Source organism: Canis lupus, chromosome 2 (assembly GCF_048164855.1).
Source record: "Canis lupus baileyi chromosome 2, mCanLup2.hap1, whole genome shotgun sequence".
Lineage (NCBI taxonomy): Eukaryota > Metazoa > Chordata > Mammalia > Carnivora > Canidae > Canis > Canis lupus.
Window position 1 is genome coordinate 3,838,605 of NC_132839.1, and position 26,363 is coordinate 3,864,967.

General features: G+C 39.1%; 1 protein-coding gene and 1 long non-coding RNA gene across 16 annotated transcripts in view; one reads left to right on the forward strand and one right to left on the reverse strand.

Moving 5' to 3' along the window:
• LOC140611497 (uncharacterized) overlaps positions 1–646 on the reverse strand; it is a 48,034-nt gene extending 47,388 nt beyond the window's left edge. For 4 of the 14 annotated variants that reach the window (XR_012012657.1, XR_012012694.1, XR_012012651.1 and 1 more), the window contains exon 1: positions 431–605. This is a non-coding gene — a long non-coding RNA (uncharacterized lncRNA). Of the gene's footprint in view, positions 1–430 lie in introns of all 14 variants that reach the window. The other 10 variants (XR_012012692.1, XR_012012680.1, XR_012012690.1 and 7 more) reach the window with 9 other exon arrangements.
• Positions 647–1,528: 882 nt separating this feature from the next.
• The window catches only part of PJA2 (praja ring finger ubiquitin ligase 2), a 67,946-nt gene continuing 43,111 nt past the window's right edge, over positions 1,529–26,363 (forward strand). The window contains exons 1-3 of one of the 2 annotated variants that reach the window (XM_072788211.1): positions 1,529–1,684; positions 23,692–23,805; positions 25,138–25,338. In XM_072788211.1, the coding sequence (XP_072644312.1) occupies positions 23,775–23,805; positions 25,138–25,338 (232 nt within the window). In that variant the 5' untranslated portion in view covers positions 1,529–1,684; positions 23,692–23,774. Of the gene's footprint in view, positions 1,685–13,658; positions 13,787–23,691; positions 23,806–25,137; positions 25,339–26,363 lie in introns of those variants that run through there. The other variant, XM_072788215.1, reaches the window with a different exon arrangement.

The window sequence follows — 26,363 nt, forward strand, 5'->3', positions numbered from 1 at the left end:
CGGCAGATTTTGCAGTTGCCAGGGGCAGCGCAAGAAGTAAGCACAGGGTGTTATTCTGTATGTTGGCAAATTGAACACCAATAAAAAATAAATTTATTATCAAAAAATAAATAAATAGTCTTTCTATAAAAAAAAAAAAAGAAGTGGGGCTCTTCGTTCTTGGGGAGAGGGATGCGATCAATATACCCGAGCCCCGGGCGGGTACGTGGTGGGGCGGAGGGGGCTGGGTTGGGGACTAAGGTGGGAGGAGAGCAGGACCGTAACCGGAGAAGCAGACACGTTCAGGAGAGGGGGGGGAAAAACAAAATTAAAAAAAAAAAAGGAGGTGTGCGGGCCGAAGAAACCACTGAGCATCACGGCATGATTCAGTCAACTGTTGCCCGTGTTTAAGTTAAGCAGAAGGCCCCGGGACTACAGCTGTTGTATTTACCGTCGGGCAGGTGATGGGAGCTGGTCCTTCTGGGCTGCACAGCCCCCGAGCCTCCCGGTGCAAAGTGGGAGGGGGGTCAGGACCGGGCTGGGGGCGGAGGGGGGCTGGCAGGAGGCCGAGTGCCCCGTCCCCACCTGGGCGGGGGGCGCAGGGGGCCGCAGCGTCCCCGCGGGGAGGGGGAGGGGAGAGGCGGGGCCGAGGAGGGAGGGGAGGGGATGGGGAGGGGATGGGGAGGGGATGGGGAGGGGATGGGGAGGGAGCGGGAGGCCGAGTGCCCCGTCTCCGCCTCCCCCAACCTGGAGGGATGCGCGGCGGCCGGAGCGTCCCCGCGGGGAGGGGGCGGGGCAGAGGGAGGGGAGGAGGGGGGAGGGGAGGGGAGGGCCGGGAGGGGTTGGGAGGCCGAGTGCCCCGCCCCCGCCCCCCCACCTGGTGCGGATGCGCGGCGGCCGAGCGTCCCCGCAGGGGGGTGGGGTGGGGGGGGTGGGGGGGGTGGGGGCGGGGCCCGCGGAGCGCGCGGGGAGGGGGGGCGGGGGGCGGCCGTGCCCGCGCTCGCTGTCGCCCCGCCCGGCTCCGAGCGGCAGCGCGCTGGCCTCCAGCCCGAGCCGGTCACCCGGGCGCCCAGGCCTCCGCGGCTTAGCGCTGAGCGGGAGCGCGCGGCCGGGGCGGCGTCGGGGTCCCTGCAGCCCGGGCGCTCCCGCCCCATCGCGGAGGCCCCGCCCTGTCTCGCGGCCCGAACCACAAAAGGCCGCGCGCCGAGCCCGCCCCGCCCCGCGCCGCCCCGCCCCGCCCCGCGCGTCGCAGTGCCGCAGGGGCCTCGGCCGGGCCGGGGAGCGCAGCCGCAGCCTCCCGCCCGCCGGCCAATCGGCGGCGCCCTCCTGGCCCGGGGCGGTCTGCGGCGCCGGCTCGGGCCGAGTCCCTTCCCCTTTCTCTGCCACGTCCCAACCGGTGACGTGAGCCCACTCCCCGGGTCCCCATTGGGCGCGTGGACTTTTCCTGCAGAGGCCCTGGGCGCCGATTGGCCGGCACCGCCCGGGGGCGGGGCTTGCGTGCCCGCCTCCTCCGCCTCCGCCGCGGCGCTGGGGGCGGGACGCGCGGCCGCCGCCGCCTCTGCTTCCGCCGCCGCCGCCGCCGCCGCCGCCGCCGCCGCTGCCGCCGCTGCGCGTTCCGCGGGGGAGGAGTCGGAGGCGGAGAAGAAGGCGGTGGTGGCGCTGAGGCTCGGGCGCTGCCGTCGCTGCGGGGCCGCTGCACTGTAGGGTGAGCCGTATTTCCTTTTCTTTCCTCAGGCCGAGCTGTAGTGGTGCGGGGAGCGCGGGGGTCGGGGCGAGGGCGGCGGCGGCGGCGCGGCGGGGGCGCGGGGGGCGGGGGAGGCGCGGGAGGCGCGGGGCCTGCGTCCGCCGCCGGCCATGGTGGGTGGGGTTGGCGGCGCCACGGGCCCGGCCCCGGCCCCCGCCCCGGCCCCCGCCGCCGCCGAGTGCTGCCCGGCGGCCCGCGGAGCCCCCGCCGCCCCCGCCCCGCCTGCCGTTGCGGCCGCTCCCCGCCGGGCCGGCCCGCCTCCCGGGGCCCTCGGCCGCGCCGACCCCCGCGCGGCCCGTCCCCCCGAGCTCCCCCCGAGCCCCCCCGTGCTCCCCCAGCTCCTCCCCCCGTGCTCCCGCCGGTGCTCCCGCCGGTGCTCCCTCCGTGCCCCCCAGCTCCCCCTCGGTGCTCCCCCGGTGCTCCTCCGTGCTCCCCAGCTCCCTCCATCTCCCCTTGGTGCTCCCTTCAGTGCTCCCCTGGGTGCTCCCCCTAGCTCCCCCAGTGCTTCCCCCGCTCCCCCCTGTGCCCCCCCATGCTCCCCCAGCTCCCGTCGGTGCCCCCCCGCCCCCCAGCTTCTCCTCCCCAGCTCCCCCCCCGGTGCCCCCCGTGCCCCCCCGTGCCCCCCGGTGCCCCCGCCGCTCGCAGTGTCAGGCCGCGCTCCCCCGCCCGCCGCCCGCCGCCTGGAGGCCGGCCTCCCGCGGATGGCTGCTTGCTAAATCATTTTGCGCACCTTCGAAATGCCGAGTTTAAAGCCGCCCGAGGACCAAGTTGAAGAAAAAAGGGAGGACGTAAAATACTCTTTTTTTTTTTTTTTTTTTTTTTGTTTTTTGCAAAAAGGAAGAATAATCTGTTGAGGAGACTTCCCTCGCCAGGCATTAAAATTTTTTTTTTTTTTTTTTTTTTTTTGCTTCCCGTATGCACGGGCCCTGCTTTGAGTCTGCTGCCTCTGTGAACTTTATGTTTATGTAGGTTTGTTTTTTTTAAGGCTTTCTGTATTTGCTTTTTTTTTTTTTTTTTTATCATGACCTATTTGGTCAAATTTCCTTAAAATGGCAGTCCCCTCTGCCGAGGACTCCAGATCATTCCAAGAGCATGTCAATAAATATGAAAATAACAGAAAGAAGCGTGTTAACGATTTGTAGGTTTTTTTGTGTTTTGTTTTTTGTCTCATAGCATCCATCCCATTTTTATAGGAGATGACTCTAAGTCCTGAATATTGGCCCCAGACACGCAAGCTCGATGTAAAATTGGACAATATAAGGAAAAGGCCTATGGAGCAAGACTTGGACACTTGTCATCCTCCTGTCCTACTCCAGTCTCTGAAGTTAGCCATTTACTGGGCATTTTTAGAAACGCATTTTTAAACACATACATATAAAGTCGGGGTTCAGGGGTGAGGCGGGAGGAATACCAAACACCTCGCTGCGTCCCTCCTTCCTCTCACCTGCCCACGTGTCTGGCCCACCTTGGTTTGTTCTTTAGGGCTCTCTCTGATAACTTTGTTAAGGGTAAGCGGTATTTCATTGGTTTGGAGGAGCTGGGATTATTTGACCTATTGAAAGACATTCGATTAGTTTCTTTTCGCTGTCAAATACTGCTTTATTTGAAGACAACTTTTTAATGCATTGATTAGTTTTTAGTTGCACACTTTAAACCTTAAAATTTTTTTAAAAAATTCCAACAGTTGGAGGAATGAACGTAAGGTAAATAGTGCAGCACCCACTTCCCCTTCTGGTCCTGCCTTTATTCTAAAAGTCACCTGTTAGGGAAACGTCCTCTGTGTGTGATCACTTCTGGAGCATAGATTCCCTCCAAATGGAGTTCCTGCGTTAAATGGTATGCATGTTTTAAATTTTGATGACCGTTTTTCCCTCTTTCCAGAATTATTCTTGACTGTTTCTTATGCATTTCTTCCCCAGATGAACTTTAGATGCAACTTACAAATTTTTAAAAATCCTTAGTTTTTTATTTTCTTTTTTTGAATGTGACATTGAAATTTTAGATGGATTTGGGGCAAACTGACCTTTGTAATACTGAGCCTCTCCCCCAGAAATATGTGCGTGTATGGTGTGTCTTTCCCTTTTATTCACATCTGGCTTTATATCCTTAGTTTGGGTTTTATAGTAGTTGTGTCCCCGCCCCCCATACTATGGCATTCCTTCCTAGTAATCCTGGCTAGAGTGTGATGTGATTTGCTCTGGTGGATAGAAACTTGCAGGAACATTTTCTCTCTCTTTCTGGTTATAGGAAAACTTACGGATTTTTTTTTTTTGTTTGTTTATCATGAATCTAATCACTTTTGAGTTGGTGATTACCTAGAAGTGTTCACACCTTTCTGGCTTTCTTTTCATTTTTTTTATAACGTATTTTCCTCATTGCTTTGGCTAGCGTACACTTGCGGTATAATTTTGAAGAATAGCAGTGGTGGCTAAAAATGTGGTGTTGTTTCTGACTTTGAGGGACTGCTTCTGATGTTTTAGCATCCATTAACGATGTTTGTTGAAACTTTCTGTTAAACGGGAAATGTTAAGTTAAAATATTTTCTTCTCTTTTCGGCTTTCCAAGATGATTTTGTTGTTGTCTTTAATTTCTGATGACATTTTTAAAAACCGTAAGTGGGTGTTGAATTTTATTGATGGTTTTGACTTTTGAGTGGTTATGTAAGGGCATCACCAATCTCCCTGGTTAGTATTTTCCCAAGAACGTTCTGTTTTATTTTTTTTTTTATTTTATTTTTTTTTAAGATTTTATTTATTTATTCATGATAGACACAGAGAGAGAGAGGCAGAGACATAGGCAGAGGGAGAAGCAGGCTTCATGCACCGGGAGCCCAACGTGGGATTTGATCCCGGGTCTCCAGGATCGTGCCCTGGGTCAAAGGCAGGCGCTAAACCGCTGCACCACCCAGGGATCCCGAGCGTTCAGTTTTAAAGAATCAACTTCATGAAGATAATTTACATGTAATAAATGTTTTAATTTAAAACACACAGTTCAGTATGTTTTGACAAATATGTATATCCTTGTCACCACGACCACATTCAAGACTAGAATGTTTGCATTACCACGGTCAAGATAGAGGATATTTCTGTCATTCCCAAAAGTTCTCTTCTGTCCTCTACAGTAAGAGACATTTGTACCCCTCAGCCCCATGAAATCATTGTCCTCTCTTCCTCACTCTAAGTTGGTTTCATTTGTTCTCAAATTTCATATAAATGGAATTATATAATATGTACTGTTTTGCATTTAGTTTTTTTTCTCTTGACTGATGTCTCTGAGAATCATACATGCTTTTGTTTGTGTTTAACTGGTTCATAGCTTTTTATTGTTGAGTTGTAGTCCATGGTATTAACCACAGTTTGTTGACCATTTCACTTATTTATGGATATATTGATTGTTTCCGGTTTGGAGCTGTGTTTGATAAAGCTGCTAGCAATGAACATTCATTCATGAAGTTTTGTGTGAACACAGATTTTTGTTTCTCTTGGGTAAATACCTAGAAATGGATTTGTTGGTATGGTAAGTGGATGTTTAATATAAATAATAATAATATAAGTGGATGTTTAAATATAAAAACTTGCCATACTGTTTCCCATTTTACAGTTCCAGTTGCTCTATGCTCTCATCAACACTTGGGCATTTCAGTCTTTTTAATTTTAGCCCTCCCAGTGGGTAGGTAGTAGTATCACACTGTAATTTTAATTTGCATTTATCTGATGATTAATGATGCTGAAAATTTGGTCTTGGTCATTGTGTGTCTTCCTGTGTGAAATATCTGTTCAAATCTTTTGCCCATTTTTAAACATTGTCTCCTTGAGTTGAAAGAATTCTTTATGTATTTTTTTGTGTAAGTCCTTTGACCCACACAGACAAATACATACACAGCGCAGTCGGAAGCTTACTTTTTTATTTTCCTAACTTTTCAAAGTAGAGGAGCTTTTAATTTTGATTAAATTCAGGGAGACCTGGGTGGCTTAGTCTAAGTGTCTGACTCTTGGTTTCAGCTCAGGTCAAGATCTCAAGGTCATGAAATCCAGCCCCGTGATGGGTTCTGGGCTCAGCCAGGAGTCTGCTGGAGATTCTCTCTCTCCTTCTTCCTCTCCCCCTCCTGCTTGCGCTTGCTCTTTCTCTCTCTCTCTCTCTCAAATAAATCTTTAAAAAAAAATCAGTTCATCAGTCTTCTTTTATGATTTGTGTTTGTGTTCTAAGTTTCCTCGATGCAAAGTTGTACAGATCTCTTGTGTTTTCTTCTACAGGTTTTATAGTTATGGTTTTTATGACAAGGTGTATCCTGCATTTTGAGTTAGTTTTTGTATCTGGTGTGAGAAGGGTTAAGTCTCCTTTTCTCAGTTCTGGTACCATTCGTTAGGAACACTTTCCTTATTGAATTAACTTAGTCAAAAACCAGTTGACCATATGAGTCTATTTCTTGACTAACCCTTGATCTGTGTTATGTCATTTTGCCAATACCACATTGTCATGATTATTTTGTTACTTTATAATAAGTCTTAAAGTCAGGTAGTGCAAGTACTCCCAACTTTATTCTTTTTTTTTTTTTTTTTTTTGAGTCTACTTTTTTTGTTGTTTTGAAGTTTTTATTTGAATTCCAGTTAGCCTAAAGTTTAATAGTTTTGGGTATGGTATAGTGATTCAACACTTATGTACAATACCTGATGCTAATCACAAGTGCGCTCCTTAATCACCATTACCTATTTAACCCTATAACCCCTTCCCACCTCTCTCTGGTAACCATCAGTTTGTTGTGTATATTTAAGAATCTGTTTCTTGGTTTGCCCCTCTGTCTCCTTTTTGTCCCTTTGCTTCCTTCTTTTGTTTCTTAAATTCCACTTACGAGTGAAGTCATATGATATTTGTCTTTCTCTGACTTAACTATTTTTCAAAATCATTCTGGCTATTCTAGTTTCTTTCCTTTTCCATGAAATTTTTTAGAAGTGACTTACTGGTTTCCAGCTTTCTTTATTAGGTATAATAGGGCCTTTATCAAGTTATTATTATATATTAAGTACTTTTTTTTAGTACTTTTTATATATTGAATATTACCATATTAAGTATACCAGGCCTTTTATCAAGTTAAGGATGTTCCCATTCCTTTTCTTTGATTGTGGGAATTTTTATCAAGTGAACATTGAATTTTACTGTATTTATTAAGATAATAAATATTGCTTATCTTTTTGATCTGTTAATAAGATGAATTGCATTGCTTTTTTTCTAATGTTGAATAAACCTTGCATTCATTTAGCATTATATTATCATTTTCATAAATTTGTGGATTTGATTTACTCATCATAGTTTATTGAATACTTTTTTGTATTTATGTTCACTTAGGATGCTTTTTTGTGTAATTTTTTTGTGTTGGAATCATGCTGGTCTCATAGATTTTGAGGGTGTTTCTTCCTCTTATATTTTCTGAAAAATTTTGGATAAGAGTATTATTATTTTAAGGTTTTATTTTTGAGAGACACAGAGAGAAAGAGAGGCAGACACACAGGCAGAGGGAGAAGCAGGCTCCATGCAGGGAGCCTGATGTGGGATTTGATCCTGGGTCTCCAGGATCATGACTGGACTGAAGGCAGGCACTAAGCTGCTGAGCCACCCAAGGGTCCCCCCAAGAGTAGTATTTCTTTAATAAATCTTTCTTGTTAGAGTGTGAAAGCTAACCCATCTAGGTCCAGAGTTTTTTTTTTTTTTTTCTTTTGAAAGGTTTTAAAAGATAAATTAATAGTTGTAAAATGATTAGGATTATCCGCTACTTCTTGAAAGGTTTTGGTTTTCGACTACATGAATCACTTGTACTCACTATACGAGCGTTAGTGGTTTGTGTCTTTTTTTTTTTAAGATTTTATTTTTTATTTTTTTAAATTTTTATTTATTTATGATAGTCACACACAGAGAGAGAGAGAGAGAGGCAGAGACACAGGCAGAGGGAGAAGCAGGCTCCATGCACTGGGAGCCCGACATGGGATTCGATCCCAGGTCTCCAGGATCGCGCCCTGGGCCAAAGGCAGGGGCCAAACCGCTGTGCCATCCAGGGATCCCGGTTTGTGTCTTTCAAGGAATTTATCTGTTTCATCTATTCATCACCAGAGTTGTTTCTTTATTTTCCTTTTAATGTCTGTAGCTACTATAGGGATGTCTTTTCATTTATTCCTTATGTTGGCAGTGTTTCCTCTCTTTTGTCTTTATTAGTTTGTGTCCAGGTTTACCAATTTCATTAATTTTTCCAAAGATTTAGTTTTTTGTTTTATTGCATTTTTTAAAAAAACCTTTTTGGTTTCATTGATTTTTGGTCTTTACTATTTCTATATGCCTTTGGTTTTAAATCCATTTTGTTAGGATTTCATAAGGTGTGAGCTTGGGTCCTTGATTTGAGACCTTTTCCTCCTAAACACTATATATTCCTACAACCTGTGTTATGTTGATATTTTCTGAATTCTTATGGGACTTTCACTTTGACCCATGGTTATTTAGAAGTATATTGTTTCCTTTCCAAATATTTTGTGATATTTGCCTATGTCATTTTGCAATTGATTACTATGTTTAATTTTTTGGAGGCAGACAACATACTTTTTGTATAATTTCCTTTAAGTTCTTTGCAGTTTGTTTTATGACCCAGAATATGGTCCACCTTAGTAAATGTTCCATATGTCCTTCAAAATAATGTGTATTTTGCTGCTTTTGGGTGGATTATTCTGTAAGTTCCGTATTTCTCGTTAAATGTTATATTTTACATTAAATATTGTATAATTGTCAAGTTGATTGATGGTGCTTATTAGGTTTTCTGTTTCCTTACTGAGGTTTTGTCTACTTGTTTTGTTGATTAATTCAAGAAGAATTGAAGTCTCCAAATATAATTGTGGATTTGTCTATTTTTCCTTTTCTAACACTTTTTGCGTCATGAATTTTGAAACTCTGTTGTTAGGTACATATATATTTAGGATTGTTATGCCTTGTTGGTAAATTGACCCCTTTGTTATTATATAGTATGCCTCCTTATTTTTGACATTATTCCTTCTTTTGCAGTCTCCTTTATCTGATGTTTAATATCACCACACTATCTTTCTTTTGATTGCTATTTGCATGATAAATCCTTTTACTTTACATCTGTAATTTTGTATTTAAAGTAGATTTGGCATAGACAGCCCACTTTTTTTTTTTTTTTTTTTTAAATCCATCCCTACAGTCTGGCTTTTTAATTAGGTTGTTTGGACCATTTATGTTTAGTGTAATTACTGATGTGATTGGATTTAAATCTATCAACTTAATAGTTTTTTATTTAACTTGTCTGCTGTATGTTCTGTTTATCTTTATTATTAGCTCAGTACTTGCACTTACTTTGGCTCCTTAAAAAATTTATGCTGGTTTGTCTGTGTTTTGTATCATACATCTTTAATTCCAGTCTATATTCAGGCAATATTACACAACTTTTTATATAGTGTCAGAGCTCCTCAACATTATATTGCCAGTTTCTTCTTAACTATCTTTTGCACAGCTATTGTCATCTATTTTATGCTGTAAGTTCACAACACCTTGCTAACTATGTTTGCTTTAGACCTGCATTGCCCATCATGTCACTAGCCAGTGTGACTATTTAATTTGAATTTAGAGTAGTTAATATTAAGTTTAAATTAATTTCCTATGCATTTTTAAGTGCATAGTAGCCACATGTAGCCTTTAGCTTTCAGATTGAACAGTGTAAGATGACTGTTTCCATCATCCCAGAAAGTTCAATCAAACAGTGAGTGCTCCTTCACATACTTCTGTTTTGAAGTAATTAAAAATAAGGAAAGCTATGTTTTACATGTATCTTCACTTATGTTTAAAGTTCCACATTTCATTGTAGAATCAAATGTCTGTTTTATACTCTTTCTTCAGTTCAAGTTTACTGGTAACATGTGTCTTGGGTTGGCTATAATGTACCCTTTGTTTTGTTTTGGTTCTTTTTGGAGAGTACTTTGCTGAGTATGGAATTTTTTGTTCGTGCTGTTTTTCTTTAAAGATGTCATGTATATTGTCTTTCTGCTTGCACAGTTTTTGATGAGAAGTCAGTTGTAATTCTTCATTCCTCTGTCTGCATCAAAAAATTTTTCCTTTATTTTTTTTTTAAGATTTTTTTATTCATTCATAAGAGAGCGAGAGAGAAGCAGAGGGAGAAGCAGGCTCCATGCAGGGAGCCCGACATGGGACTTGATCCTGGGTCTCCAGGATCACGCCCTGGGCTGAAGACGGTGCTAAACCACTGAGCCACCCGGGGGTTCCCAATTGTTGGGTTTTTATAGCAGGTTGAAAATGATTTCTGTTGGGGTGTGCATGTTTTCTACTTACAGAGTAGTGTATGTTTTCTGATCATTGTGGAATTAATTGCAACTTAGTAACAAAAATAACTAGAAAGGCTCCAAATGTTCAGAGGTTCAGCAGGATATTTCTAAATAGTGAATTAATCAAAAACAAAGTCACAGTATAACTTAGAAAACATTTCAATCTGAAAAAAATGTTGCATCAGAACTTATGGGATGGAACTGAAGCAGTACTTTGAGAGAACTTTGTATTTGTAGCTTTGTATGCATATATTAATTAAAAAAAAGATTAGAAGTTGTTTAAGCTTGCAACTGAAGGGAATGACAAACCAAAATCAACTTAGAAAGAAGGAAGTGGTACATATCGAAGTAGAAATTAAGGAACTACAAAGGTTTTAGTTTGTTGAGAGGACTTTTCAAAAGTAGTAAGTCTGTAATGAGAAGGAGAAAATGAGAAGAGACAAAAGTTACCCATACCAGGAATTTAAAAGGAGGCATTATTACAGATCCTATATATATTAAACTGTTAATAAGGGGAAGTTATGAACAACTTTATATTAACGTTTGATAACTTTTTTTGACTTTATCAAAAACTTTTCCACAAAGACAACCCCAGGCTCTACTGAGAGAGAAAAAAAAGTCTTTGACAACATTTTATGATTTTAGCATAATCTTGATAGGAAAACCTGACAAGAGCCTGAAAAAGGGGTAAAATTATAGGCCAATATTTATCATGAACACAGATACTGAAATAATACGGTGACATAGAATGTATACTATAGATTACAGATTTTTCCAAGAATTCAAGGTTGTTTTAATATTTTTAACATTAATCAGTGTAATTCATCTCTTTAACAGAATAACATAGAGAAAAAATAAGATCGTTTCTATAGATACAGAGAAATCCTTTGACAAAGTTCAGCATCCATTCATGATAAAAATCCTTATCAGCTTAGCACTAGAAGCAATAGAAGGAAATTCCTTAACTTCCTAAAGCGTATCAGAAAATGGGGGCACCTGGGTGGTTCAATTGGTTAAACATCCACCTTTGGCTCAGGTCATGATCTCAGGGTCCTTGGATCAAGCCCTGAATTGGGTTCCCTTTTCAGTGTGAAATCTGCTTCTTCTTCTACCTTTGCCCCTCCCCTCCTTGCTTGTGTTCTTTCTCTCTCAAATCAATAAATTCTTTTTTTTTAAAGTATCAAAATGTCCAACTAACTCAGTGAAAAACCTTTTTTCATGTCCAATATCCTTCTATTCACTGTTATATTGTAATATGTGTTATACAAGGCTAGTATGCAAAAAAAAAAAAAAGAAAAAGAAAAAGAGGAGAAAAAAAGAATTGTAAGTTGTCTACTAGCAACCAGAAATGTGTAGAATAAAACTAGAGAAGTATATTTAGAAGAGCATCAAACTATGTAATCTAAGAATAAATATAATAATAATTGGGGAAAACTTCTATACTGAAAATGATAAAACTGCTCAGAAATATTTTATTTTTAAAAATTTATTTTAAAGGGAAAGAGTCTGGGAATGGAGCAACAGCAGGAGAGGGAGAGAGAGAATTTCAAGCAGATTGCTTGTGCTGAGCATGTAGTCTTGACTTGGGGCTCAATCTCTCGACCCTGAGATCATGACTGGAGCTGAAATCAAGAGTTGGATGCTTAACTGACTAAGCCATCCAGGTGCTCCCAGAGACATTTTAAAATATTTAAATAAATGGAGAAATATTTCATCTTTTTGTAGTGGGAACCTCAACATTGTTACCATGTCCGTTTCCCTCAGGTTGAACTATAGGTTTAATACAGTCTGAAAATCCCAGAATTTTTTTTTGGTGGGGTGGAGGGGGTCAAATTGGATTCTGGAATTTATATCAAAATACAAATGTCTTAGATGCTAATACTTATTATGTATTTAGAGTCATTAAGACAGTGTGTAATAGAACAAGGTAGATAAAAAGGCCAATGGAAGAATATGAATATGTAGAAATAGACCTTCACCTAAACCATTCTTGGTTTATGACAAAAGCTCCACTGAAATTAAGACAATGCGTTTACTTTTAATAAATAATGTTGACAAACTGGATATCTACATAGTAATAAAATGAACCTGGATTTATACCTGGTGCTGTCTTCAAAAGTTCGTTTGAGTTTTTGATCATGGATCTAAATGTGAAAGCTAAAATTATAAAGCTTGTAGAAGAAAACCTAGGTGACTTCTTCATCACCTAGGCAAAAATTTCTTAAACATAAAATCGATAAATTAGACTGCATAAAAATAAGAATTTCTATTTATCAAGATAACATTAAGAAGGTAAAAGGCAGGGCAGCCCCAGTGGTGCAGCGGTTTAGTGCCACCTGCAGCCCAGGGCGTGATCCTGGAGACCCGGGATCAAGTCCCACGTCGGGCTCCCCACATGGTGCCTGCTTCTCCCTCTGCCTGTGTCTCTGCCTCTCTTTCTCTCTCTGGTGTGTCTCTATGAATAAATAAAATCTTAATAAAAAAAAAAAAAGTAAAAGGCAAGCCACAGACTGTAAGAATATTTGCAACAAATAAATTCAGTAAAGGACTTCTATCCAGAAAATATACATAAGTTACAGATCAAAAAGAAAAAGGCAAACAACTTATTTTTAAAAAACACGCAAACAAGTGATCAGATTCTTTATAGAAGAGGATATCCAAAAGGCCAATGTGCACAGGTAAAGTTACTCTACATTATTACTCATCAGGGAAGTGTCACAGTGAAGCACCATCCTACCCCTACCAGAATGGCCAGGTAGAGATTCACAATAACAAGTGCTGCTAAGGATATGAAACAAGATACTATTATATATTGCTAATGAGAATGTAAATTGTTTCAGCCACTTTGGAAAACTGGTAAAACAACTGTTATAGCTAAACATAGCCCTGTACTGTAACCCAGTAATTCCAGGTTGTACTTCCCAAGAAAGGTAAAAAATATGTATAGGAATATTTCTAACAACATGAGTGAATCCCTGAAACATTGTGTTGAGTGAAAGTAGACCGACACAAAAGAGTTCATACTGTATGATTCCAGTTGTGTAGTTTAAAACAGGAAAAACTAATCTGGGGTAGTAGAAGTCCAAAAAGTAGTTGCCTCTGGATTGAGCTAAGTTTAATCATTTGGAAGGGGTAAAAGAGAACCTTCTGAAATGATGGTAATGTTTTATATCTTGATCTAGGTGGTAGTTACTCAGATATATAACCTGTGTAAAAATTCATTGAACTATGATGTGTGCTCAAGAGTTTTGTACTTTTTTAGTTTTTCAACGGATGATTGGAGAGAAAAGGAAAGTACTTGAAAATATTTATCGTGAAAATTTCCAATCACATTTCTATGGAGTATAAGGAAACCACATTTATATATCTTGCATCAACATTTTGCTGTGCTTGTTTTTTTGTCTCCAAACCTACTCCTGTGAGCCTTTTTTTTTTTTTTGTAGGTAACACATCCAAGTGTCTAAATATCAGAGGTATATTAATTTTTTATTCTGAGCATGTTTTATGAATTTTTATCAAATGAAATTTGCTACATTTGGTATGCATAACATTGAATTTTCTATTTTCCTTTTTCCCTACTCTTCGTTTTTTTCTTAGCTCATTGACATGGAAATAAATATATGGTGTTTCTATATTTGGAACTGATTTGACTTGGCCTCCCAGAGGAGGGTGGAGTAGGGCCCTTCTTAGTTTTTCACATCTGAAACAGATCTTCCCATCTAAATAAGAGGTGAATTTGAGGAATATTTCTTCATCCTATTCTTTAATGGATTGATTATTTTATTCTTCATCTCAATTTGTCTTTGACTTTAATCTTTTTTCCCCCTAGCTGATTATATTTCCAGTGAACCATAGAAGATTTTCATTGTTCTAGTGTGCTGGCTATATGTTCATTCAGTTCTTTCTTCACAGATTTCTCTCTATGGGAGTCTTTTAGAAACAGAATTTTGTAACATTTGTTTATTTATTCTAAAGATTTTATTTATTTGAGAGCTTGCTCAGAATGAGAAAGCACAAGTGGGGGTAGGGGTGGGAGGGAGGGAGAGGGAGAAGCAGATTTCCTGCTGAGCAGGGATCCTGACATGGAGCTCCATCCCAGGACTCTGAGCTAGAGGTGGGCGCTTAATTGACTGAGCCACCCAGGCGCCCCATTTTGTAACAATTTTTTAAACAATTTTTGGTGAGATAGAGGCTTTACCATAACCAATTAGAAGTAAAGTTTTTAAATTACTTAAATATAAGAATTTGGGATTATCTAAAGGTTTGTTTCTGATTACATATATTTTGTGTTTTTTAGTGAAAATTTCACTATATCAATAATGAGTTTATTCTTTTTCAGTAATTTACAGAAAAGTTGTCAAGATAGATAGTATTTAAGTAAGCTTAGCTTTTTATCTTTGTATTACTAGGAATAGCAAACCCATTTGACCTCAGAAATTTAACAGTTGTTCATTTACAGAATCTAGTAGTCACATCCTGGAACTTTTCTTATGTAGCAGCCTGTGACTTCAAGGTCTAGTGATTATTAGTACATTATTTGATTTGCTGCAATTGACTCTGTTAATTTATTAATGTGTCCACTTGTTTATAGCAATATATGGGAGTAATATTACCTTAATCCTTATTTATTGTGTATCTGCTGGTTATATCTAGTGGAATATTTTGCAGTTGTCTGTATGTAAAAGCAGCCATTTGTGCTTGTGCCTAGAAAAGATATGAAAAATCCAGAGATAGATTAAAAACAATATGTGAGTATGAGAAATAATTTAAATGCAAGTTTAGATTGTTATTCAAAATAGATACTTTATTAATCTCTTGGAATATTTACTTTGCCTTAGCAGCTAAAAATAGATGAGATAATGTTAGTAAACTAAGTTAAAATAAAATTGGTTCTAACATATACAAAACAGCCTGCTAGCAGCATTTGTCAGTTTGCATTATTGAATTTATAGCTCAAGTTTGATAATAATTACCAGAATTTTGTATGACTAAATAATTATTTTCCTGAAAGAAAATCAGGCTAGATAATTTTAGAAATTTGTTTTATGAGGAGTTTTAGGAAATAATTTTAGAACATAAATATGAGAGAATAAGGAACAAATTTTCCAATGAATTTGGAAGAGTAATCAAAACATTGCCCTTCAGATAGTTGGATTAAATTTATTTGCTTCTTAACTTTTCTGTTTCTTCCTAGGAAGGACACTTAAACAATGAGTTATTTATAAGCAGCCTACTAAGTAGGAGGAAATGGTTGCAAATTATACATCTTTATCAGGGTTAATATCGAAAACATATTATGAATTCTTACAACTCAATAGCAAAAAAAAAAAATCCAGTTAGAAAATGGGCAGAAGATATGAGTAGATATTTTTCTGAAGACAACATATAGATGGGCAGCAGGTAAGTGAAAATATGCTCAACATCACTAATCATCAGAGAAATGCAAATCGATGAAATATCAACTTACATCTGTTAGAATGGCTTTTATCAAAAAGGCAAGAAAATCACGAGTGTTGACGGGGATATGAAAAGAAAGAAACCCTTGTGCACTCTTGGGGACAATATAAGCTGGTGCAGCCACTATGGAAGGCAGAATGGAAGTTTCTAAAAAAATTAAAAATAGATGATCCAGCTATTCCACTCCTGGGTATTTATCTGAAGAAAACAAAAATACTAACTTAAGAAGATATATGCAAAAAAAAAAAAAAAAAAAAAAAGATATATGCACCCCCATATTCATTACAGCATTATTTACAACGGCCGAAATATGGAAATAGCCTAAGTGTCTGTTATTGGATGAATGGATAAAGAAAATGTGGTGTAAAGCCAAGGAATACAGAGGTTTACTGGCATTCACCAGAAGCCAGAAGTGCGAAAAGGATTCTCTGCTAGAGCCTTTGGAAGAAAATATGGTGCTATTGACTCCCTGATTTTGGACCCTTAATCTCCAGAACTATGAGAGAATAAATTTGTCATTTTAAGCAAAAAAAAAAAAAAAAAAGGAAGAAGAAAGGAAAGCAGGAAGGAGGGAAGATTTTCCTGGAGAAGAAAAAAGATGCAGTGTGTGTGTGTGTGTGTGTGTCCTTGCATGCACACACAATGGAGTATTATTCAACCATAAAAAATAATGAGACCATGCCATTTTCAGTAAAATGGATGGACCTTGAGAGCATTATACTTACTAAAACAGAAAGAGACAAATACTATATGATCTCATATGTGAAATTAGTAAAAAAAAAAAAAAAAAAAAAAAAAACCCATAAAGCTCATAGATACAGAGAACGGATTGGTGGTCACCAGAAGTGGGAGTGGGAGGCCAGCAAAATAGGCAAAGAGGGGTAAAAGGTACAAACGTTCAGTTACAAAATAAGTCATGGGTTTCTATAGTTAATAATACAATGTTGTATATTTGAAGGTTGGTAACCTAACCTCTTAGAAGTTCTCATCACAAGAAAAATTTTATTAGTGTTTATGGTGATGGATATTAATTAGATTTACTTTGATGATCATTTAGCAGTATGTACAAATATCAAGTCATTATGTTATATATTCAACACTAATATGTCAATTATACCTCTATTTTGTGTGTGTGTGTTTTTTGTTTTTTTTTTTTGAAGTGTGTTATTTTTGGCTCCCAGCACATAGGTCACAGGGGTATAGATCCAAGCTTTCAGGTGAAATTCTTTTGGAAATTTAACTGATTTCTCCTTCTCTTTGGCTAAAATTTCACTTAAATCAGCCAGATTTAAATTCTAAAAGTAAGTGTTCCTGATTCAGTAGCTTTTTAGTAAATATTCATTAGATAACAGAATAGAGGAGCTAAGCGGCAGTTCTGACGTTGCCTGCAAGCAAAACACCAGTATAATTTATTTTGACACTGTCAACCCTACCTAACATGGCACTTTCTATGCTGAGAATGAGCATATCTTTTAAAAGGGAGAAAATACACTTTTATGAGTTGGTATTAGAAAATCTTTGTTCTAGTAAAAGGTAGAAGTATGAGAAAATCTAGTATCTAAGTGTACGTAGTTTAAATTATTTGTATTTTTTACTTATTACACGATAATTTGTTTTACTTCAATAGACCTAGCAGCTCTGAGCATTTATATCTCATAGTTTCTGAGTCAGAAATTCAGGAGTAGCCTGGCTGAGTGGTTTGTCTCACAGCCTCATGAGGTTGCAGTCAGGATATAGGTCGGGATTACAGTCACCTGAAGGCTTGATTGGGACTTAAGGTGCTGCTTCCCTGTGTAGTTCATTCACATGGCTATTACTGGAAGACGTCAGTTCCTTCTGGCTCTTGGCAGGAACTGCCAGTTCCTCAACATGTGGACCTTAGGATTACTGGAATGAGCTCATGATATAGCAGCTTGCTTCTTCCAGAGAGTGAGCTAAGAGAGCAAGGAGGAAGCCACAATGCCCTGTATGCCCTGATCTTGTGCATTATACGTTGTCACTGCTGTCACATTGTCTTCAGTAGAAACAAATCACTAAGTACAATCCACACTGAAGGGGTACAGATTCTGGTTTTTGAAGAAAGAATATCAATTCATACAACAGAATTGTTCATTTATCCACTTGTTCAGCCGTTTACATACATGTTACGTTAGACCATGTACTAGAAGCAGTGCATTTAATAGACATAGTGCATTCAAGTAAAAATAAAACAAAGCATTTGTTTTGAAAATCACCACTCTAAGTCCTACTGCTTTCCCTTTACCTATTCTTTTGAGGGTTGTTTCTGTTGTCTCTTTATAGCTGCTTGCATGATGCTAGTTAAAATGATAAGGTGATGGGATCCCTGGATGGCGCAGCGGTTTGGCGCCTGCCTTTGGCCCAGGGCGCGATCCTGGAGACCTGGGATCAAATCCCACATTGGGCTCCCGGTGCATGGAGCCTGCTTCTCCCTCTGCCTGTGTCTCTGCCTCTCTCTCTCTCTCTGTGTGACTATCATAAAAAAAATAAATAAATAAAAAAATGATAAGGTGATGACTTCTAGGCTAATAAGATCTAGAATTAATACTTTGTTGATTGACTCATATAATTCTTAACAACACATGTATATAATTTGCTTTATAATAATTAGGAATATATAAAAATCCCAAATATTTTGAATTGAATAATTGTCATAGGTAGAGGGGAATCATAGGTTACTTATCAAGTGAATAATAGTACAAGGAACGAGAGACTAATTCAGCAAAGCAAACATCTTTTCAGAGGGAAGGAACTCAGAGACCGAATGTTTCTGATTCAGTTGTGATACAAATTTGGGACTGATGAATAACTATTTATCTGACACCACTGTGGTGGTTATTTCTTGTTATTCATCCTCTCTCCTTCCTGTTCTGCTTTTTTCTTTTTTATATCGAAATGAGATTAGCACTTTTGTAGATACTTGACTATGGCTGGCCCTAGGGGAAATAAAAACATTTAGTATCTGCAGAGAGGTTCTAGTCTACATTTCATTCATAACGCATGAACCACTATTGAAAGTAATAGTAGTCACAATAATAAGAAAAAGCAGAGAACAAGAAAGGAAAGTATAAGAAATTTATTTATTTATTTATTTATTAAGATATTTTAAATTTACTTATTCATGATAGAGGCAGAGACACAGGCAGAAGGAGAAGCAGGCTCCATGCAGGGAGCCCGGCACAGGACTCGATCCCGGGACTCCAGGATTGCCCTCGGCCAAAGGCAGGCACCAAACCACTGAACCACCCAGGAATCCCCGGAAAGTACAAGAAATTTAAAAGATTATTACCGAGAGTATTGGAAGGCTGGAAGTAAAAGTAGATGAAGTTTACCATCTCAGAGTGAAAATGAGAAAGATAAGTTTACAGACAAAGGATTCATCTACGTAGGCCAAATACAGAGAAAATAGGATTTTTAAAAAAAGACGTCTTTGAGACAAATTGACAGGAATCTTTTAAAACCTAATCAGGCCTCTGTAGGAGAAATTTTAAAATGGCCTACCCCTAAAACAGTCCTTGTGACATTATAGAATATCATTTATTAAGAGGATATCCTAAATATTCCAGGAAGAAAAATTGATTTACTTACTAAAAAATGAGAACTAAATAAGCAGGATGAGATGCTGTATGCAACATGAGATGCTAAAAAACAGTGCCTCTCAGAGTTTGGAAAAAATGGTGTTGTCTTGCCCTAACCTAAAGCGTGAGGAAGGCATACAAGGACCCAGAGTTTACCTTCTTACATAAAATTTCTGAAACAATTACTTGATCTTCTAGTAAAGACAGACAGAGACACACACCTCCATATTGTGTGTCCCATTGTGAACATGGAATTCAAATCAGGAGACTTAGAAGTATAACCAAAAGTTATCAGAGCAGGGGTCACAGGCCTTGAGAACAAGTAGACTAAGTTTAGATGAGGAAGTTGGAGGGCTCAGAAGAGAATATCTTTAGGAAACAAGTGGAATCGCATTAAAGAATTTTTCAGGGGCACCTAGGTGACTCAGTAGGTTAAGTGACCAGCTCTTGATCTCAGCTGAGGGCTTGATCTCAGGATCCTGAGATCCTGAGTTGGGCTCCATGCTGAATATGGAGCCTATTTAAAAAACAAAAACAAAAACAAAAAAACCCTGTTATTCAGAAACCGTGATTCCCAGTTTTCCTGTACTCTTTTCTGTTCCAGTTTTCTCTCACTGTCTCTTGACAGTATTCTCATCAGGCTTTTATATCCACCGTTCTAGCCAAGGTGCCCTTGTCGAGATCTTCAGTATCCTGCATGTTGCTAAGTTCAGCGGCCAGTTGTAGATCCTTCTCATACTTTATCTCTTAGCATTTGGCACAGTCGTCAGTTCTTCTGTCTGAGGCACTCTTCATTTGGCATCCACACTCCGGGATTTTCCTTTTCTCTCATTGGCCTCTGTCAGTTTTTCTGATACTTCTTTTTTCCTGGCCTCCTCGTGTTGGATCATCACAGGGCTCAGTCCTTAAACTTTTTTCCTTCTCCAAGTACACTCAGATGTCCTGTCTTCCAGGCCCATGCCTTTTTGAATATTATCTATATACTGATGACTCCCACATTATATTGGCAGCTCAGTGTTTAGTCAACTGCAGACTCCTATCAGTTCTACTAGAGTGTCTGATAGGCGTCTCAAATTTATACATCAAAAACCAAACTGAAGAGACTGGGGCCCCTGGGTGACTCAGTGGTCAAGTGTTTGTTTGCCTTTGGCCCAGGGCATGACCCTGGGGTCTCACATCGGGCTCCCCAGAGAGAGCCTGCTTCCTCCTCTGCCTGTGTCTCTGCCTTTCTCTCTCTCTCTCTGTGTCTCTCATGAGTAAATAAATCTTTAAAAAAAAAAAAAGTGCACCGAAGAGACCTTCTCCAAACTTGCTTCTTCCACAAATTTTCCTATTTCAGTTCATGGTAATTCTTATGTTTCTAGTCGGCCAGGCTATAAAACTTAGATTCGACCTTGACTCCTTACCTTATTTTATAACCTTTGTCAGAAGATTTTGTGGACACTGCTTTCGCAGTCAGCACCTCCGTTTTTACCCTGGTCTAAACTATTGTCTCTGGCCAGTATGATTTCGATAGCTTTGCAACCAGGCTCCTGGCCTTTGACCGTGTTCCCCTTCAGTCTATCCAAAACAGTAGCCAGAGTATTCCTCTTAAAACAGAAGTGAAGTAATATCTGTTCTGTGTTCAGAACTCTTCAGTGGTGGTCCAGCTCATTCAGAATAAACCTACATTGCTTGCATCATCCTTGTGAGGGCCCATGTGATCTGTCTGTTGCACCTCACCCCCATCACACCCACTCTAATTAATTTTCTAATCTCACCTGTTGCTCTCTTGTTCATTCCATTTCAGACTTCTTGTTATGATCACATCTGGAAGTTCTCAACTCAGGAACTTTCTTTTGTTCTGCCCGAAATGTATTTTTCCCTAGATTGACACATGGCTCTCTCCCTCACAGGTGTTTGCTCAGATGATCCTTCTCAGTGAGGTTTTCCCTAGCCACCCTATTTTAAGTTGCACACCCTCAGCAACTCTTTATTCTCTCGTTTATTTTGCTCCATAGTATGTATTGTCTATTTATTTACTTCTTTTTTTTAAATAATAAATTCATTTTTTATTGGTGTTCAATTTGCCAACAAACAGAATAATACCCAGTGCTCATCCCGTCAAGTGCCCCCCTCAGTGCCCGTCACCCATTCCCCCCAACCCCCCACCCTCCTCCTCTTCCACCACCCCTAGTTCGTTTCCCAGAGTTAGGAGTCTTCATATTCTGTCTCCCTTTCTGATATTTCCTACCTTTTTCCCTTCCCTTCTATTCCCTTTCACTATTATTTATATTCCCCAAATGAATGAGACCATATAATGTTTGTCCTTCTCCGATTGACTTATTTTACTCAGCTATTTATTTACTTCTTGTTTTGTATAGTGTTAATACCATAATTTTAGAAGGACAGGAATATGGACAAGTATTTGTCCTCTTTGTTCATTATTGTATTCTCAGTACTGGAAATAGTGCCTGGAACATGGTGAAATAAAGCTTTATTCTAAAGAAAAGACTTTGGGGGCGCCAGGATGGCTCAGTGGGTCAAGTGTCTGCCTTCGGCTCAGGTCATGACCCCCAGGGTCCTGGGATGGACCCTGGGTCAGGTTCCCTGCCCAATGGGGAGTCTGCTTCTCCCTCTCTCTCTGCTTGCCATTCTACTTGTGCATGCGCATGCGCTGTCTCTATCAAATAAATAAAATCCCTAAAAATAAAAGACTTAGGGTGAAATACTCGTGAACTTAAATCCATGGTCATCCTTTACAATTGCCACATACTGTACTGTGAATATGTGAAGATTTAAGTTATTTCAGGTCGCTTTTCTTAGTACTAAAACAATATTAATTAGGGTTTATGTTTTTGCCAGTATGGTAAGTTTTTTTTTATTATTATTGGTATTATTTACCCTTTAGCTGTTGCTAACAGTATGACTTGGTTCAGATATATTAGAGGATCACAACCTGTTACTGAATTTATAATTTAATGGGAGAGTGTATATCTGTACTCCTAGTTGTATATTAATACATAATAATCTATGACTAGACACATAACATATATGGTTAAGCTCATTTGCAGAACTATCTTTTTTTGTATTCTTTTTTTACTTTTAAAATTTGAACACAATTAACATATAATGTATTATTGTTAGTTTCAGAGGTAGAGTTCATGGATTCATCAGTTTTATATGACACCCAGGGCTCTTTACATCCCTCACGTGCCCTCTTTAATGTCCATCCCCCAGTTACCCCATCCCCTCCCCCCGCCCCTCCAGCGACCCTGTTTCTTTCTTCCCTTTGGTTAAGAGTCTCTTATGGTTTGTCTCCCTCTCTGATTTCATCTTGATTTATTTTATCCTCCCTTCCCCTTTGATCCTCTGTTTTGTTTCTTAAATTCTACATATGAGTGAGAGCTTATGATAATTGTCTTTCTCTGATTGACTTATTTCCCTTAGCATAATATCCTCTAGTTCCATCCTCGTGGTTGTAAAAGAACTATCATCTTCTAATAAGTGGTGATGGTCAGTTAGCAATAGCTCCAGTGTTTAAGTAAATAAGGTGTTTAAATTGAAACGTAAGCCCGTACCACAGTTTTTTAAAAAGCAGTTTGCAACTTTTGAAATAATAAATGGATTAATTTCAAAAAAAAAGGTCTTTTTATATTTGTTACATGATAATATTTAGTTTTTCCAATTTAGGTTCTTATTTGGGATAAAAATATCTGAATGGTAAATTGATTATTGTAAAGAATATCATTTTTTTTTAAGATTTATTCATTCAGAGAGAGAGAGAGAGACAGAGAAGCAGAGACACAGGCAGAGGGAGAAGCAGGCTCCACGCAGGAAGCCCGACGTGGGACTCGATCTCGGGTTTCCAGGATCACACCCCAGGCTGCAGGCAGCGCTAAACTGCTGCGCCACTGGGACTGCCCAAATATCATTATTTATACACATTAATTTTTAATCGTCATAAGCCATTATACATTTTTTAAAGATTTTATTTATTCATTCATGAGAGACACACACAGAGAAAGAGAGAGGCAGAAACACAGGCAGAGGGAGGAGCAGGCTCCATGCAGGGAGCCCGATGTGGGACTCGGTCCCAGGGCCCCGGAGTCACGCCCTGAGCCAAAGGCAGATGCTTAACTGCTGAGCCACCCAGGCATCTCGATTATACATTTTTAAAATAAAGTCTGTATTCTTAGGGTTAACTTCTTTTAACAGTGCCAGGGCTAAAGGAGCTATAGTGCTTGATGGAGAAGCAAAGATAGCATAGTGTGGTAGACTCCCAGATATTTTGGTCAGATACTTCATTCAACGCTTATCCCAGTGTATTTGCTTATTTACTTTTAAATTATCATTTATCATTGTTATCATTGTCAGTCTTAAGGATGATGCATATTTACAACAAGGTTTTTCAAGAGGAGATGTAACTTTTCAAATAGCCATCTTGGTAGTCTAAAGGTTTTTTGATGGCCTTGTCAGATCAGATTATATTTTTCTGATAATGGGGCTAACGAAGAGCTTCACTAGGAGGAGTATTAGTTTTGTCATTTTTGTTTTGTGCTTTTTGTATTATTATTTTGTTTCATCCATTGTTTCTTTGTAGGAATTGTCTGCAGCTTATTGTGTGAGTAAAAACTAAATCACATCCATAATTGCACTGAACTGGGCCCACGAAAACTGCCATATATGTCACAGTATACTGAAAAAGAGCCGGCAGGTAAGTGAAGTGTCTGTGTGAGTTCTGTATTGAGGACTTTGTGTTTTCCTCTCTAGATACCTGGAGTACAGTATATAACGTGGGATCATGGTCTTATTTAAAGGCATTTTTGGTCCACATATTGAATATTTGTAAAGCTTAATTTCTAAGTTTTGATATGAAAATAAGTATACAAATTCTCATATTTTCTTTCCGTACTTCCTTGGCTTATCTTGTGCTTTACATTTTGGAGACTGTTCCTTTGGAGGAATTGTTAAGGACACTGGTTCTGAAGTCATTCTATTCAGTTATTGGACAAGTTGCTAAATACTGAATTTTAACTTTAATTTTTTGATCTTTAAAATGAAGTGCAGTATCTACCTCATAGGTTATTGAAGGGATTAAAGAACTATAAAACTTGAGAACTGTATGTTATAAATACATATATGTTTTTCATTTGTGCTTGAAAGCAATTATATTTCTTATTTCAATGCAATACAACAAAAATACATAACTGTTCTATTAACTGACTGTTTCATATACTGTTGCAAAATATTTTATCTAGCTCTTGTGTAATATATGTAAAATCTAATTGACTAAAGAAAGTTGAACTTTTTTATATATAGATATGGTAATGTCCTTGTTAAAGGTGTTGCTGTTTACTGCTATGTGTCCTTCAGCCATCAGAACTTAGTATTTAAGTTGTGCAAGTGTTTCTGGCTTTTCCTACCGTAATGTATACCACTGGTAGTTTTGGAACATTGAGGTAGCATGTCTTTGACTTGGCTCATCACTGTATTCTTTTGGAGAATTTTATCTGACCCTAATCTTTGGGCTATGTTTTATTATGGTCCAGTTGGTTCTTCATGATAGATAGTACAACTGCCAGTTAAAGAAGTTACCTGTTATCTTGGGTAGGAATGTATTCACTCTTAATGTAATTAAAATCAGCATTTCATGTGCTAGTAATTCAACAAATAAGTATTAAGCAGTTATACATAAGGTACTTTCTTAGATAATTCGTAGAATTATTGTCCCAATCATTAATGAGCTTTTTTAGTATGGTGTATGAATTTGGCATATGAAAAATTCTTTTTAGTAGGTCACATCATAAAAATCTAGACTATCTTAAAAGTACCAAACTTTAAAAGCTATTTTTTTGGAGGAGTAAAGAGGCACATAACTCTCTAACATAATGTTTCATGTCTACCTTTCACGTATGTTTTACAGTATTAGTAAAGTATACAGGATGTTCGGTAGCAAGTAATAGGATATATGTTGAATTAATATCCCTGCTGGTCACCAGAATAAAAATCATTGTGTGCCTCTCTTATTTTCAACTCTGTTTTTCAGCAATGGATCAAGAATCCAGCAAGGCTGCCTGGCCCAAACCAGCAGGAGGGTATCAGACAATCACAGGCAGGAGATACGGAAGAAGACATGCCTATGTCAGTTTTAAACCGTGTATGACCAGGCACGAAAGAAGTTTAGGTCGAGCTGGTGATGACTACGAAGTGTTGGAACTAGATGATGTTCCAAAGGAAAATTCCACAGGTGTGCAACATGGAATTACATAAGAGCTGTTAGTAGCATGTAGGAATTGATCTTGTAATATTTGAAATTGTGTGTGAGCTTTATGTGTCTATGAGTACAATCGTGTACATTTCCTATCAAATTCAATTTTGATACTTTAATTGAATTTGATATTAATACTATATACATTTAAACCTAGAAGAAAATAGAATACAGCCAGTTGTTAAAATATAATTATACTGCCTTAGCAGTGATTACCTTCTCACATCCTTCGGCCAGTGGAAATCTTCATCTCTCAATCAAAAAAATTTGCAGTGTGAGCTGAATATATTTTTCTTGCATATTATGTTGAATAGCTTTTTTGTTTTAATTGTAGCCCCAAATAATTTAGCTTGGCTAATTTGGTTTTTTTTTAAATCATTTTATGAGATACAAATGTCAAATAATAGTTATTTAATTAAAATTTCTTAATATTCAGTGGTTTGAGAAAGTATTTTGCAGATACCCATGTACTATAATTGTACATTTTGGGGCTGGAGTGTGGTCTTCTTATTCTGAGTAAATTTGATAATTCTACATTATTTTTACTGTCATTTATAAACAAAAGTCAAAATTATTAGCTGATAAGTTCATTCTGTTAAAGTAGCCTTTCTGTGATTTGACAAGACTGATCCTTAGTTATTTCTAACTTACAAATTTTTATTACAATAATTCTCAGATACCTTCATTTTTTATTATTACAATGGTAGTCATAAAAGGTAGTCGCTTAAAAGTGATTTGTAGAAATGATTTTATTCTTGTCTCAAGATTGTAACAAACGATGGCAGAGAAATTCAGCATGTTGTCTTTTTTGTTGTTTTGTAATCATAGCTATCACATATCTAAAGTTAACACATTATTATAGATGTATTATAAAAAAATCCATTTGGGGGATACAAATCTAATATATATCTGGAGACTGAGATATAATCTTCTGAATTGACATCGAACCAATAGAGTTTCATTTCTGTTAGATCTATAGCCTATTCTTTTATCTATCAAAAGTA